This window comes from Narcine bancroftii, chromosome 5, assembly GCF_036971445.1.
Source record: "Narcine bancroftii isolate sNarBan1 chromosome 5, sNarBan1.hap1, whole genome shotgun sequence".
NCBI lineage: Eukaryota > Metazoa > Chordata > Chondrichthyes > Torpediniformes > Narcinidae > Narcine > Narcine bancroftii.
The window spans coordinates 406885-422734 of NC_091473.1; the positions used below are offsets into that span (position 1 = coordinate 406885).

The 15850-nt window shown below is 46.8% G+C and overlaps 2 protein-coding genes across 8 annotated transcripts in view; one reads left to right on the plus strand and one right to left on the minus strand.

The window, feature by feature from the left end:
* Positions 1-8893, minus strand: part of xpc (xeroderma pigmentosum, complementation group C) — a 50125-nt gene extending 41232 nt beyond the window's left edge. For all 7 annotated transcript variants that reach the window (XM_069936507.1, XM_069936505.1, XM_069936504.1 and 4 more), the window contains exon 1: positions 8620-8893. In XM_069936507.1, coding sequence (XP_069792608.1) covers positions 8620-8749 — 130 coding nt within the window. In that variant the 5' untranslated portion in view covers positions 8750-8893. The remainder of the gene's footprint in view (positions 1-8619) is intronic.
* Positions 8894-9157: 264 nt separating this feature from the next.
* lsm3 (LSM3 homolog, U6 small nuclear RNA and mRNA degradation associated) overlaps positions 9158-15850 on the plus strand; it is a 55000-nt gene continuing 48307 nt past the window's right edge. Inside the window, exon 1 of the mRNA XM_069936245.1 lies at positions 9158-9260. Within this exon, the coding sequence (XP_069792346.1) occupies positions 9240-9260 (21 nt within the window). The 5' untranslated portion in view covers positions 9158-9239. The remainder of the gene's footprint in view (positions 9261-15850) is intronic.

Below are 15850 nucleotides of genomic sequence, written 5' to 3' on the forward strand. Positions count from 1 at the left end.
GCTTTTCTCTCCTACCGACTGCACAAAAAAAACATTTAAAATATCTATATTACGCGAGATGAAGAGAAAACAAGGCTTTTACTAACACGTGCAGTGGTCCCCAAGGGGGCCAAAGGACCCCCGTTGAGAATCCTCTAGATCCTGTTGTGATCTCAGATAACCTTCTTTACCACAATACCACCCATTTTGGCGTATTCTGTAAATTTAGTAAGTCATTACCATAGAATTATAGTATATTACAGCACAGAAACAGGCCCTTCAGCCCTGCTAGTCTATGCCAAACTATTACTCTGACCAGTCCCATTGACCTGCATCCAGTTCATATCCCTCCATACCCCACCCATCCATGTACCTGTCCAAATTTTTCTTAAATGTTAAAATTGAGCCCACATTCACCACTTCAGATGGCAGCTCGTCCCACACTCCCACCACCCTGTGTGAAAAAATTCACCCAAAAGTTCCCCATAATCTTCTCCCCTTTCACCCTTAATCCACGTCGTCAGGTTTGTATCTCACCTAACCTCGGTCGTAAAAGCCTAATTGCATTTACTCTTTCTATACCCATCATAATTTTGAATACCTCAATTTAATCTCCTGTAATTCTTCTATGCTCCAGGGAATAAAGTCCCAACCTGTTTAAGTTTTCCCTGTAACTCAGTTCCTCAAGTCCAGGCAACATCCGAGTCAATTTTCTGTGCATTCTTTCAATTTTATTGATTTTTTTTCCTGTAGTTAGGTGACTAAAACTGCACACAATACTCCAAATTTGGCCTCAGCAATGTCTTATACAACATCACCATAACATCCCAACTCCTGTACTCAATATTTTGATTTATGACAAATATGCAAAAGCTCTCTTTACAAACCCATCTACCTGTGATGCCACAATTAAGTATCTGTATTCCCAGATGCCTCTGTTCTACCACACTCCTCAGTGCCCTACCATTGACCATGTACGTCCTACCTTGGTTTGTCCTTCCTCACACTTCTCTGCATTAAATGCCATTTGCCATTTTTCAGCCCATTTTTCTTGCTGGTCCAAATCCCTCTGCAAACTTTGAAAGCCTTCTTGCTGTCCACAACATCTCCAATCTTAGTGTCATCTGCAAACGTGCTGATCCAATTTACATTTTTTTCCAGTTTACTCCGGTTTTCATTCTTCACTTTTTTGAAAATAAGGTTCTTTTTTTTTATTTTTTTAATTTTTTTATTTTTCACACCATAAATCACATTAGCCATGATATACACAATTTCTTTTTCACACATATACAGTGACTTTTTCTCCCCACCCCCCCCTCTCATCCATTTTAGGTATACAATCTAGGTTGCATTAAGCCAGTCAGACAATGTTGTCATTCAACAAAATTACACCAGAAATTCTACTGAGTCCATTCTTTTCTTTCCTTCTCCTTCCATCAACTTAGGTAATGTTTGTCCCCGGTAGGTTTTCGCTATTGTATTTAATGTAAGGCTCCTATACTTGTTCGAATATTTCAATATTATTTCTTAACCAATATGTTATTTTTTCTAATGGAATACATTTATTCATTTAAATTTGGTAGTTTATTCCTTTTAATTTGGTTATGTATTCCATTAATATTTAAAGACATATAGTTCAGCGTAGCCCTTTTATATTTTGTTTATCTTCTCTTTCCGTTTTTCCATCATTACCTTTCCTCCTTTTCCATTTCTGTTTTCTTATTTTCAACTCTTTATAAGACAACATTCCTACAACATCCAACATTTTCCTTATTCTCCTATTTCTATCTTATTTATCCCCAATCTCCCCTTCACCTCCTGAGTTGTCCTTTATCCCTTGTCGGACAACCACATCTCCCCTCTCCATTTGGATTTGCGAATCCACTCGCAAGCGTCAACTGATTTTGCAGTGACCGCTATTTCCCCCCACCCCGCCTCCCCCAGAAAAGATTTCACTTTTCATATGTCACAAAGGTCACTCTTTTAATTCCCTCCTTATTCTCTCTATTCCATTACCTTCCCTTATTAATTCTTGTCTATACTATCTATGTTTTCCTCTAATTAGATACTTTCACGTATGCACATTGTCTCTATTCACTCTTATACCTCTTTACCCGCATACATATCAATCGTGATCATTTTTACTCTCATTACCCATCTTCATCCCTCAGTCTATTTTTGTCTTTACCCACATTCATATCAATCGTGATCATTTTAACTCTCATTACCCGTCTTCCTCCCTCAGTCTATTTTTGTAATTGTTCTGCAAATTTTCGTGCTTCTTCTGGATCCGAGAATAGTCTGTTTTGTTGTCCTGGAATAAATATTTTCAATACCGCTGGATGCTTTAGTATAAATTTATACCCTTTCTTCCATAAAATCGCCTTTGCTGTATTGAACTCTTTTCTCTTCTTTAGGAGTTCAAAACTTATATCTGGATAAATGAAGATTTTTTGCCCTTTATACTCCAGTGGTTTGTTGCCCTCTCTTACTTTTTCCATTGTCTTCTCCAGTACCTTTTCTCTTGTAGTATATCTTAGGAATTTTACTACAATAGATCTTGGTTTTTGTTGTGGTTGTGGTTTAGAGGCCAATACTCTATGTGCCCTTTCTATTTCCAATTCTTGCTGTAGTTCTGGACATCCTAGGGTCTTAGGGATCCACTTTTATAAACTCCCTCATATTCTTGCCTTCTTCATCTTCCTTAAGGCCCACTATCTTTATGTTATTTCTTCTGTTATGGTTTTCCATTGTATCTATTTTTTGAGCTAGTAGTTCTTGTGTCTCTTTAGTTTTTTTATTAGATTTCTCCAATTTCTTTTTTAAGTCTTCTACCTCCATTTCTGCTGCTACTGCCCGCTCTTCCATCTTGTCCATTTTCTTTCCCATTTCTGTTAAGGTCATCTCCATTTTATTTATTTTCTCTTCTGTGTTGTTTATTCTTTTTCTTAAATCCTTAAATTCCTGTGTTTGCCATTCTTTAAATGACTCCATGTATCCTTTAATAAGAGCAAGTATATCCTTTACCTTGCCTTTCTTTTCTTCTTCTATTTCACCATACTCTTCCTCTTCTTCTTCCTCTGGGTTGACCGTCTGTTGTTTCTTTGTTGCCCTTTCCTCCTCTTCTTTCTTGTTTCTATTGTCTTCTGTGGTCTCTTCTTGCTGCAGGTGTTCTGCAGCTGTCGTTGCCGGCTGTGGAGATCGACTCCCCAGCTGGTCCCCCCTCCCGTCAGTGTGTATTTTTTCATTCGCATCGCGCATGCGCGAAGTTTCGCGCATGCGCGGTTGCGCACTTTTACTCGGCTCTGCGAGCCATTTTTGTAGTCCATTATTTACCGACCTGAGGGAGCGGGTTTCTCTCTCCGCAGCGGGCCTCTTCGGACAGGTAAGGCCTTCACCTTTTTCCTCCTTTGTCTTCTCTTCCTCTCTTCTTACCGTTGCTTTCGACTTTTCTTTTTTTGTCGCCATCTTCTTTCCACCTTTATACTCACTTTTCTGTAACTTTTATTTCTGTGCCTTTGTGTTTTCTCTTGTTTTTCCCGACTTTTCTGGAGAGGGCTGGAGTTCACCGTCCGGCCACTACTCCATCACGTGACTCCTCCGAAAATAAGGTTCTTGATGAGTTCCAAAATGGCTGACTGGTGTCATTAGAAGCCTTTTCCTTAGATTCAATACCATGTTTAATTTCTCCAGAGATCTTTCTTTTAAGTAACATAAGTAGTAAAGAATTAGGCCTCAAATTGGATAAAGCACAAAAAAGATTCATTATGATAGCCTTAGCTGTAGCAAAAAAAAATTTTTGTCACTTTCTTCCAATTTTCCTCTTAAGTCATTTACTTCCATTTCTACAGCTGTTTCCCACTCTTCCACATTCTCTACTCTTTTCCCTATTTCTATCATGACCAGGTCTAAACTTTGCATTTTATCTTCTGCTCTTTTCATTTTCCTTTTAATTGCACTAAATTCTAATGTTAACCATTCTTTTAATGATCTCATTTGTTCTTCACAAAAAGATTTATCTATATTCTGTCCTTCAGTTTTACCTTCAATTTCTCTGTGAAGATCTTGGTCTTCTTCTTCCTCTTCTTCTGTGTCTGTACCTGTGTTTGTGTCTTCTTCTTCTTCTTCTCTTCTTTGTGTCCGTGTCTTTTCTGTTTTTCTGATGAGCTGCTTGTATCTCTTTGTCGGGTCTCCTCTTGCTGTTGGTCTTCCCCTCCTGGGGTACTCGTCTGTCGGGCCTCCTGTTGTTGATCCCTTGTCGGTCACCCCTCCATCTTTCTCCCTCATCTGTTTCCTCACTCCCTCCTCTGCCCCTTTTCTCGTCCTCCAGCTGAGTGCCCTGGTGTCAGGTGTCCCTCAGCTGTTCTTGCTGTGGCTGCCCGCTCCTCTGCTGAGCCCCCCTCCCATTGGTGTCCTCTTTTTCCTTTGATTGCGCACTTTTGTTTGGGTCCGAGAGCCATTTTTGAAGTCCACCGATCAGGAGGTCGCGACTCCGCAGGGCAGGCACTAACCTCAGGGATCTGGCGCTCCTCGCCACCACAGCTCCCTGTTCCTTCAAGTAGTTAAGGCCTTCTTTTTTCTTCTCCGGTGACTTTTCTACTTTTTTTTTTTTTCGGTTGTTTTTACTTTCTCCTCCTTGGTTGCCATCTTCTTTCTCTTCTCTGTAACTTAATCTTATATTTTATTTTTGTTGTGCTTTGTCTTTTCCTAACTTTTTTCCTATTTTTCTGGAGAGGGCTGGTTTTCCCGACCGGCCACTACTCCATCACGTGACTCCCCCAACAAACCAAACTTGTCCATACCAAACAGGTTACCTTCCCAAGCTAGTTTACATTTGCCTCCTTTTGGCTCATCTTCCTCTCAACTTTTCCTTTACAAATCACTGTCCAAATATCTTTGGAACATTGCAATTGTCCCCATCTCCATTGCTGCATCTGGAAGATCGTTCCATACTCACTACTGAGCCAGCCCATCCTTACAATACAAACTATCTCATTTTCACTCCATCAATTTCTCCTCCACCTCATTCCCTCCAATTGGACATCTAGCCTAATGCCCCCATTACTTGAACCCCTAATTTCCTGAATTGGTATACACATACTGGTTGGTTGCCTATAATTAACCCCCACTCATTTCTTAAACACAATCTGAACATCTAATCTCTAAAATCTCTATATTCTACTTTGAAGAACAGGAGTCATCTCAACTAATGCAGAGCACATTCATCCCAGAACAAACAGCTTCCAAAACAGATTATATGGGCATAATCCCAGACTGTGTTTTTTGCAATCTTATTGGACACAGATTTGCTGTGTTTGTGTTTCATCGGTGATTGCATACTTAATTGGCTTCAAATGGTTGTTAATATCACCTTGTAAAGTGCTATTCCCTCTGCAACGGGATCCTCGACTTCCTCATCGTGCAGATTGGTACCTGTAATAATGTCTCTTCCTCACTGACAATCAACACAAGTGCAGCTCAAGGTGTACTTAGCCCACTGCACTATTCACTCTGTATTCGCAACTGTGTGGTTTCGCTCAATTCAAATGCTCTCTACAATATGGTGACATCATGGTTGTCTGCAGAATCACAGATGGCAATGAGGAAGAGTACAGGAGGGATATAGATCAGATAGTTGAATGGTGTAAATGTTAGCAAAACCAAAGAGTTGATTGTGAAATTCAGGATGAAATCAGGAGAACGTGAACCAGACCTCATCGTGGGGTCACAAGTGGAGAGGGTCAAGAACTTCAAAATTCCTGGGTGTCAACATCTCTGAGAATCTGTCCTAGAACCTCCACGTCGATGCAATCACATAGAAGGCTTGCCAGCAGTTATACTTTGTGAGGAATATGAGGAGATTCGCTATGTCGCCAAAGTCAGGTGCACTGTGGAAAGCAGTCTGGCTGGTTGCCTTACTGTCTGGTACGGAGGTGCCAATGCTCAGGACAAGAAAACAATTACAGAGGGTTGTTAAATCGGCCCGCAACATCACGGGCACCAGTCTTCACTCCATCGAGGACATTTACAAGAGACGGTGTCTTAAGAAAGCAGCATCTATCCACAAGGACTCTCCTTTCCCCCCCACCCCTCGCAGGCTATCCCCTCTTCACTCTGCTACATCAGGAAAAAGGTACAGCAGCCTAAAGATGAGCACTCAGTAGCACGAGGACAGCTTCTTCCCATCACATTCCCGAATGATCACTGAACCAAAGACACTGCCTTAGCCTGACTTTTTGTGCACTATTTTTATTTATTTGGTAAAGTGGTTTGCACTGTAATGCTGCTGGACAATCAACATAGGCACACCTCAAGGATGGGTGTTTAGCCCACTGCTCTACTTTCTCTACATTCCTAACTGTGAGACTCGGCACAATTCAAATGCCATCTACGGTCGGCAACAGAATCACAGACAGCAATGAGAAAGTGTAGAGAAGCAGGATAGATTAACAGGTTAAGTGATGTCACAACAACCACCTTGCATTCAACATCAGTAAAACTAATGAATTGATCATGGGACTTCAAGAAGGGGAAGCTGGGTGAACACCAACTAGTTCTCATCAAGGGGCCAGGAAATTCCTGGTTGTCAACATTGCTGAATTCCTATCCTGGGACCATCATGTTGAATGCGGACCCAATTTTAACATTTAAGAAAAATTTGACAGTTACGTTGATGGGAAGGTGATGGACTGGGTGCCAGTTAATGGGACGAGGCAGAACTGCTCAGCCTAAACCTGAAGGGCCTGTTTTTGGTGCTGTCATGTGCCATCATGGAGATGGAAAGCCAGTGCCTATACTCCGTTAGGAGTTTGAGGAGATTTGGTATGTCACCAAATTTCTACAGGAACACTTGTCCTGTGCAGAACACTCTCTACAGAAAAGTCTACAGAGAGTCGTGAACTTGGCCAGTGCCATCATGAGCGTCAGTCTTCACTCCATTAAGACCATCATTCTGAATGGGCACTGAACTACAGACATGACCTCACTTTATTGCAATAATTGTTCATTTTTTAAATTCTTTTATTCACAGAATACATTTAAACACCAGATTTCATGACAACAAACCTGATTCCGATAAAGTGCAGCTTTTTATTTCAGTCTCAAATCGCCTCATAAGCCGCTTTCAGGTGCTCGGACGCAGATAATGCGCCGGCAGCCAGGACGTTCAGGTGGCCGTGGAGAAGACGCCTTTCTGTCACCAGTCCGAGTGAACGCCGGCTCCTGTGGACTGCGGCCGTAGCCCCTCTGCTGCTTTCAGGTGAGGGGGGGGAGAGGAGGGGGGGGAGAGGAGGGGGGGAGGGGGGGGAGAGGAGGGGGGGAGGGGGGGGAGAGGAGGGGGGAAGGGGGGGAGGGGGGGAGAGGAGGGGGGGAGGGGGGGAGGGGGGGGAGAGGAGGGGGAGAGGAGGGGGGGAGGGAGGGGGGGAGAGGGGGGGGAGAGGGGGGGGAGAGGAGGGGGGGAGAGGGGGGGGAGAGGAGGGGGGGAGAGGAGGGGGGGAGAGGAGGGGGGAGAGGAGGGGGGAGAGGAGGGGGGGGAGAGGAGGGGGGGGAGAGGAGGGGGAGAGGAGGGGGGGAAGGGGGGAGAGGAGGGGGGGAGGGGGGGAGGGGGGGAGGGGGGGGAGAGGAGGGGGGAGAGGAGGGGGGAGAGGGGGGGAGAGGAGGGGGGAGAGGGGGGGAGAGGAGGGGGAGAGGGGGGGAGAGGAGGGGGGGAGAGGAGGGGGGAGAGGAGGGGGGGAGGGAGGGGGGGAGGGGGGAGAGGAGGGGGGAGGGGGGAGAGGAGGGGGGAGGGGGGAGAGGAGGGGGGAGGGGGGAGAGGAGGGGGGAGGGGGGAGAGGAGGGGGGAGGGGGGAGAGGAGGGGGGAGGGGGGAGAGGAGGGGGGAGAGGAGGGGGGGAGAGGAGGGGGGGAGAGGAGGGGGGGAGAGGAGGGGGGGAGAGGAGGGGGGGAGAGGAGGGGGGGAGAGGAGGGGGGGAGAGGAGGGGGGGAGAGGAGGGGGGGAGAGGAGGGGGGGAGAGGAGGGGGGAGAGGAGGGGGGAGGGGGAGAGGAGGGGGGGAGGGGGGGAGAGGAGGGGGGGGAGAGGGGGGGGGAGAGGAGGGGGGGGAGAGGAGGGGGGGGAGAGGAGGGGGGGAGAGGAGGGGGGGGAGAGGAGGGGGGGGGAGAGGAGGGGGGGGAGAGGAGGGGGGGAGAGGAGGGGGGGGAGAGGAGGGGGGGGAGAGGAGGGGGGGAGAGGAGGGGGGGAGAGGAGGGGGGGAGAGGAGGGGGGGGAGAGGAGGGGGGGGAGAGGAGGGGGGGGAGAGGAGGGGGGGGAGAGGAGGGGGGGGAGAGGAGGGGGGGGAGAGGAGGGGGGGGAGGGGGGGGGGGAAAGAATTCTCAGAGCCGCAGATTATACCGACAGGAGGAGGGTCAGGTAAGTGCTCCTCCTGGCCGGGTTCTCCACTTTCAGGGGGTCTCCCCCTATGCATTGGGGTAGAATAGGCGGCGTTACATCGGGGGGGGGGGGGGGGGTAGTCTGGCCACCTGAAAGCGGCTTTAGATAAAGTAGTGATTGTTCAGGGATCTAAAGGGTAAAAACTGCATTGCATTTGTTCAGAGCCACCATCTACTTGAAACTTTATCAAAGATATGCAACTTTAGTCCAGTTACCAGAATGCAGATGCTCCGCAGGTTTTGCTCTGCTGGCTGCGTGCTCTTTGGCCCGTTTCGTTCTCTCCTCTCTCGCTCTTTTGCTGTCAGTTTGGGCTGCAGACTCAGTCGATCCTTTCCTTTTGACCATCCTTACGCCTGATGCAAGTTTAGAGAAGATATGAGGTGTTATTCCCAGATTCTTCCGATCCGTTCTGTAAGATGACTAGGGAACCTTCCTCCCTCCCCGGTTACACAACGACATGCTTGGCAACGGTTCAGCAGCACCGCTCGTCGCTCTGCGCATGTGCACAGTGGACCCCCCCCCCCCCCCCCCCACCGTCGGTCTGCGCATGGGCAAATCGCAGTTGCATAATTCGAAGTGAAAGAGAGAAAGATCTTCGCCGTCAACCCCCACCCGGATTTACTAAACTTTAAAATGCGAAATTTGCGTTTGCGCGGCTCTCCGTGAGGGCGGTGTGTACGTTTGCGCGGCCCGCCGGGTGGCCCAACAGTGCGCTTGCGCAGCCCGCCGGGTGGCCCAACAGTGCGCTTGCGCAGTCCGCCAGGTGGCCCAACAGTGCGTTTGCGCGGCCCGCCGTGAAGACGATCAGTGCGCTTGCGCGGATTCGAATCTCGAGATGGCGGAGGAAGTGGAGCAGGTAAGAATGTGCGTTTGAGATATGTGGAGGGAGAGAAGGAAGGGGAGGTGGGTGTGGGGAAAGAGTGGGGAGTGAAGGGTGTGATGGGGAAAGGATGGAAGAAGAGGATAAGGGGTGGGGAGAGGATGGAGGAAGAGGATAAGGGGTGAGGGAGGGGGTAGGATGGGAGGGGGTAGGATGGGAGGGGGTAGGATGGGAGGGGGTAGGATGGGAGGGGGTAGGATGGGAGGGGGTAGGATGGGAGGGGGTAGGATGGGAGGGGGTAGGATGGGAGGGGGTAGGATGGGGAGGGGGAAGGGTGGGGAGGGGGAAGGGTGGGGAGGGGGAAGGGTGGGGAGGGGGTAGGGTCGGCGAGAGGGGTGGGAGAGTGGGGAGGGGGTAGGGTCGGCGAGAGGGGTTGGAGAGTGGGGAGGGGGTAGGGTGGGCGAGGAAGCAGTTAGGGAGGGGGGTAGGGTAGGGAGGGATGTAGGAGGTAGTGGGGAGGAAGAGTGCAGAGGGAGGAGAGGGTACGGTGGAGGTAGGGTTTCGGAGGGGGAGGGAGTTAAGGGGAGGAGGGGGTGAGGAGGATGGGATTGGGGAGGTATTTGGAGCTAGGAAGGGAGGGGGCTGGGGAGGAAGGGAAACTGTGGAGGAGGGTTGTGGAATGAGGTGGAGTGTGTGTGTAGTGGATATTGAGCGGGGGATATGGAGGGAGGGTGGAAGCCAGGTGGCGTGGAGGGAAGAGGATTTGGAATGGGGAACTGTTAGAAGAGGCATAGGGGTCCATGTTGGTGGTACAATTGACTTGATGCTTAATTCCACCTCCTGTCATGGGTCCTTCTTGGTAGTACAATTGACTTGATGCTTAATTCCACCTCCTGTCATGGGTCCTTCTTGGTATCAAAGAGTTCTGTGAGTATATAGATGAGAACATTGGTGACCCTGCTGAATGGTGTATGTACAAAAAAAGTCAAGGTAATGTAAGATGTTTTGCATGCTGGTTAGAAAAAAATGAGGCCACGAGCTCTGTCAAATATAAGAAGTGGCATGGAAACTCTGAATGTGTTGCTGGGGTGGTGGTGGAGGCTGGTACAGTAGGGACATTTTAAAAAAAAACTTAGATAAGTGTATGGGTAAAAGAAATGGAGGGATCTAGGTGTGAGGTTGGGAAGGTTTAACTTCATTTGTTGAGTAGGTTTAGATTGTTGATTGGATTGAAGCTGTGTTGTTCTATGCTGACAGCCAGGTGAAAAGATTTGAAGAATAAGTTTGGGACAAGTTCTAGTGAACCGGTGTGGACTCGAAAGGCCGATGTGGCCTGTTTCCACTCCGTAAATGGTTATATGGTTGTATGGTTAAGGCCCAAGAGCAGCATAAGTACTTTAGCATTGAAGCCCTGTAGCCCATATGTGTGGTGTCTTCTCTGGCTTTATTATCATTGAGATCCCAGAACCCTTCATCCATAAAACAGCCATTTCTAATTTTTTTTTCAGATTTGTCTTTGTCTCATCACTCTTTCATGAGCTTGTTTTGAAATCTCGATGGATTTCAAAAGCATAGAATCGTTGAATTGTAGAGCACAGGAACTGATGTAGGCTGACTGTCATGCCTTTAACCACTCATTCCATTTGAGCTGTAAAACTGTAAAAATAGAGTAGAAGTAGATTATTTGGTCCATCAAGTCTGCCCTGCCATTCCATCATGAACTGATCCATTCTCCCACTCAGCCTCACTCCCCAATGTTCTCCCCATAACCTTTGATACACTGACTATTCAGATACCTATTGATCTCTGTTGTAAATGCACCCAACAACCTGACCTCCACAGCAACTTATGGCAGCAAATTCCAGAGATCCACCACTCTGGCTAAAAAATTCCTCTGTATCTCCGTTTTAAATAAGCACCCCTCAGTCCTGAATTTGTGCCCTCTTGGCCTTGATTTCCCCTACCATGGGGAACAATTTTGCCACATCTCCTCTGTCTGGGTTTTTCAATGTTCAAAATACTTCCATGAGGTTTCCCCTTATTCTCTGAACCCCATCAAATGTTCCTCACATGCTGACCACAAGTAATTGCATCATGCTGACGTGCACAATGACTTGGGAGTGCTTGTGCATGAATCGCAAAAGTTTGCAGGTGCTGCAGGCTTTCAAGAAAGCTCATGGAATTCATTACGAGAGGAATTGAATTTAGAAGCATGGAATTTTCTGCCCATTGAAGCAGTGTAGGCTACCTCAGTAAATCTATTTAAGACCAGGTTGGATAGATCTTTTATTAAGTACTGGAATTCAGGGATGTAGGGAAAAGTCAGGGAGGTGGAGATGAGCCTATCATCAGATCAACCATGAGCTGATTCACTGGTGGAGCAGGCTGGATGGCCTACTCTTGCTCCTATTATGTTCATTCCAGGAATTATTCTTTTATATCTTCTCTGAACCTTCTCCAAATCCAGGACATTCTTAAATAAGAAGCCCAAAAACTACCCTGTTCACCAAGTGAGGCCTCACCAGTGCCTTCTCTTGCATCCTATTCCTCTAATTAGGAATGCCAACATTTCATTCATTTTCTTCATCAATCAACCTGGAGTATGCTGCACGAGGACTCACGCATCCCTTTGCATCTCTGAATTTTTAATTTTTTCCCCACCCAAATAATAGTCGGCCCTTTTTATTCCTTCAACCAAAGTGCACGACCGACCGTACACTTTCCAACATTGTATTTCATTTGCCATTTCGTTCTCCTAATCTCTCTACAGACTGTTTCCTCCTAACTACCTGACCCTCCATCTATCATTTGCAAACTTAGCCTGAAAGCCATTTATTTTACAATCCAAATCATTAACATACAACATAAATAGAATTGGCCCCAACACTGACCCCTGTGGAACACCAGTGGCAACCAGTAACCACCCACTCTGTTTCATGCCGATCAGCCGATGCTCTACCCATGCAAGTATTGTTCCTGCATTTCCATGGGCTCTCATCTTGTCAAAGGCCTTTTCTTTTTCAATCTTTTTATTGATCATATTACAGGAATAAATCATCAAGAAAAAAAAGTCGGAAGGTTCAGGTTGGATGATTACAACTTGATTCCTACAATTTGTAAATATGATTCCCAAATTTTTTCAAAAATTTCAAATTTGTTACAAATTATGTGTAACTTTTTTCAAATGTTATGCAACTACCAATTTCAGGATGCCATCTACCCTTTCCCAAATGCACACCTGATATCCAAGTTACTGCCACACATTTTCCAGCTGCCGCTAGGGCTATTTTAACAAATTCTTTTTGATATTTATTTAATTTCAATTTCAATTCTGTGTCAAAAATCAAGACAATTAAGATATGTTAAATTTTATTTGATAGTTTTATAGGTTTTTATAAATACTATCCAGATGTTTTCTTTCTTTTCTATTGAGTTGTTTGGGGGAGAGGGGCGGTGAGAGGAGGAAATTTTAAAAAAAAATCACTATTAATTTTATTCATTAATTTTGAATAAGAAAGCTGTTTTTAATGCATATGTGAAATTAAATAAACATTTTTAAAAAGAAACAATTCAAACAGTTCAAATATATGAAAAAATCATTGAAAAAATACCAAGTATCAAAAAAGTTTCAATTAAGATTTTTTACTTTGAGCTGATTAAAAAATAAATAAAAAATGTTAAAAAACCGGCTACATGCATTACACCACAGTTAATGAATATGTTCTCATCTCCTCAAACTGAAATTTTCAAAAAAGAAAAATTATATAAAACCCCACCTAATCTAAGGAAAAAAGGGCTGGTCAGTCTATCCTGAGAATTTATGAATAAAAATTAATTGTCTGGTCTTCACTAACAAGAAGAAAAGAAATAGTATGAAATATAGTCTGGAAGGGAAAATAATTATATTAAATCACGTGGAAATGATTTATAAAAGGTCAGAAAATCTCTTCAAATTTAACAGAAGTATCAAATGTACGACTTTTAACTTTCTCTAAACTTAAACATGAGAGAACACCAGAGACGCACTGTACCCTCCTGGTCCACCCAAGACGAGAGGCACCTACCACTCTGACAGTCGATGCCTCCAGCACAGCAATGGGGGGGTACTGGAATGAGAGAACCATTGAGTCATAGTAGGTGGATTAGAATCTTCCCATTCAAAGGCTATTTGAAACTCCAGTTATACAATATCCACTGCATGTCATTCGTCTAGCCCATGTCCTATCTATCCACTACCTGAACAAATGCCTTTTAAGCACAATTTTATTGCCTCCACTACCTCCTCTGTTAGTCTATTCCAGACATTCACCACCCTCTATGTGGAAAGTGTTACCCATCTCGTTTCTCTCCTTGTGCTTAAACATGTGCACTCTAGTTCTGCCAACTCAGTTTTTGGGTGGGGTGGGGAGAGAGTGTGACTGGGATAGACCAGCGTTCCTGCCACACCTCGCTATCTTCCCGCCAGTCCGCATGGCCACCGTGTTCGTTGGCCATTTTGTGGGCTGGTCTGCGACTCTATGTGCAGGCCCCACAGAATCGGTGATTGGGCCATTGACTTGGGCGGTCTGCCCCTGCATCGTGAGGGAGGAGTGGAGACCAGCTGGTTACAGGTGGTCTATGGTAAAGGTCTCCTTACCACTGCCGTCAAGGATGAAAGTGTTGTCCCTGATGACTCTGTAGGGCCCCTCGTAGGGTCATTGTAGGGGTGGTCCTTTGCAGAAACCCATATTGACAAGTATGTTATGTTTAGGCTGGCCATGTGGTTGGGGTTGTTGCGGGACCAGGGACCCCAGTTTTCGCCGCAGGGTCTTCTGAGCAGTTGTTGGGGGCCAGGAACTGCCCTGCTATGATTATAGGTGTGCAGTAGACCATCACTGCTGCCGAGGTGTTGGTCTTCCTTTAGCGCGGTGTGAATACCCAGCAGGACCCAAGGCAATTCATCCACCAGGTGGGACCCTTGAGCCGGGCCATCAAGGCTGCCTTCAGGTGCCTGTGAAACTGCTCCACTAACCCATAGATAGGCCTGAGAGTGGTATGCCATGGTGTGGTGGAGCTGTGTGTCCTCAGGAAGTTAGTCAGCACTGCCGAGAGGCCAGAAGTAAATTGTTGCCGCCCCCCCCCCCCCCCGTCTGAGGTTAGGTGCTCTGGGACCATGAATCTGGGCACCCATGTGTCGATGAGTGCCCTGGTGCAGGTTCTGTGGTGGTATCAGCCAGCGGGACTGCCTTGGGCCACCTTGGTCGATCATGGTAAGTAGGTATCTCACCCCACAGGACACTGGTAATGGCCCCACTAGATTGATGTGGACATGGCTGAACCGGCACTGTGCTGGTTCAAAAATCTGTCTGGGCGCCTTTGTGTCTGCACTGTTGAGGACTGGCAGTGCGTGCAGGTCTTGACCCACTGGCTGACCTGCTTCCAGAGGCCACACCAGACAAACCTCCTAGCCACCATCATATGGCCAGATGCACCGGGTTGTGTGTGGCATCGAAAACCTGGTGCCTCCATGCAGCTGGCACAATGGGGTGAGGACTTCTGGTGGAGTGTCAGGTTACCTGGGCCGACGTGTCGTCTTCTACCCTGAGACTGGAGACACTATCTTATTCAGGGTCCCACTGCTGTGCCTTGGCAAGAGCCACATAGACCCCTGGGACAGGGTGTGGACTGATACGATCACAGGGCTGTATGTCCATGGTAAATTCGGACACTTGGGACAAGTGTCTCTGCTGCTGGGCCAACCATGGGTCCAATCCCTTATGGAAGGTGAAAGTCAATGGCTTGTGAAGAGTGAAAACCTTGAATTGCTGACCTTCCAAAAAGTAACTAAAGTGTCTGACCACCAGGTACAGTGCCAATAGCTCTCAGTTGAAAACACAGTATTTGAGCTCGGTGGGATGGGTGGTGGGGGGGGCGGTGGGCGGAGGTGTCTGCTGAAAAAGGCCAGGAGTTGCCACTGGCCTTCAATGAGCTGTTCCAGTACGCCCCCTACTGCTGTGCTGGAGGCATCGACTGTCAGAGTGGTAGGTGCCTCTCGTCTTGGGTGGACCAGGAGGGTACAGTGTGTCTTTGGTGTTCTGGAACACCCTCGAATACTCATTGTCCCAGGTAATGTCCTTTGACTTGCCTGCCATTAGTGCGAAGAGGGGTTGTATGATGCAGGCCGCTGCTGGTTTGAATTTGAGGTCAAAGTTCCTGTAACTATATAACAATGACAGTATGGAAACAGACCATCTCAGCCCCTCTAGTCCGTACCGATTTAAGTGATTTCCTCTAGACCCACCTACCTGCTCGCTGTCCATAACCCTCCAGTCTCCTCACATCCATGCACTCACCCAACCTTCTCTTAAATGACAAAATTGATCCAGCTGCAACCACCTTTTCCAGAAGGTCATTCCATTCAGCCACCACTCTCCGAGTGAAGAACCCCCTCTCATGTTACTTCTAAACTTTTGCCCCCAACGCTTATGCCCTCTTGTTCCAATCTCACCTACCTTCAAGGGGAAGAGCGTATTCACATCTATTCTTATCTATCCCCTCATAATATTATATACCTCTATCAAATCCCCCCTCAACCTTCTAAGCTCCAATGAATAAAGACCCAGTCTACTCAATCTTTCTTTGTATTT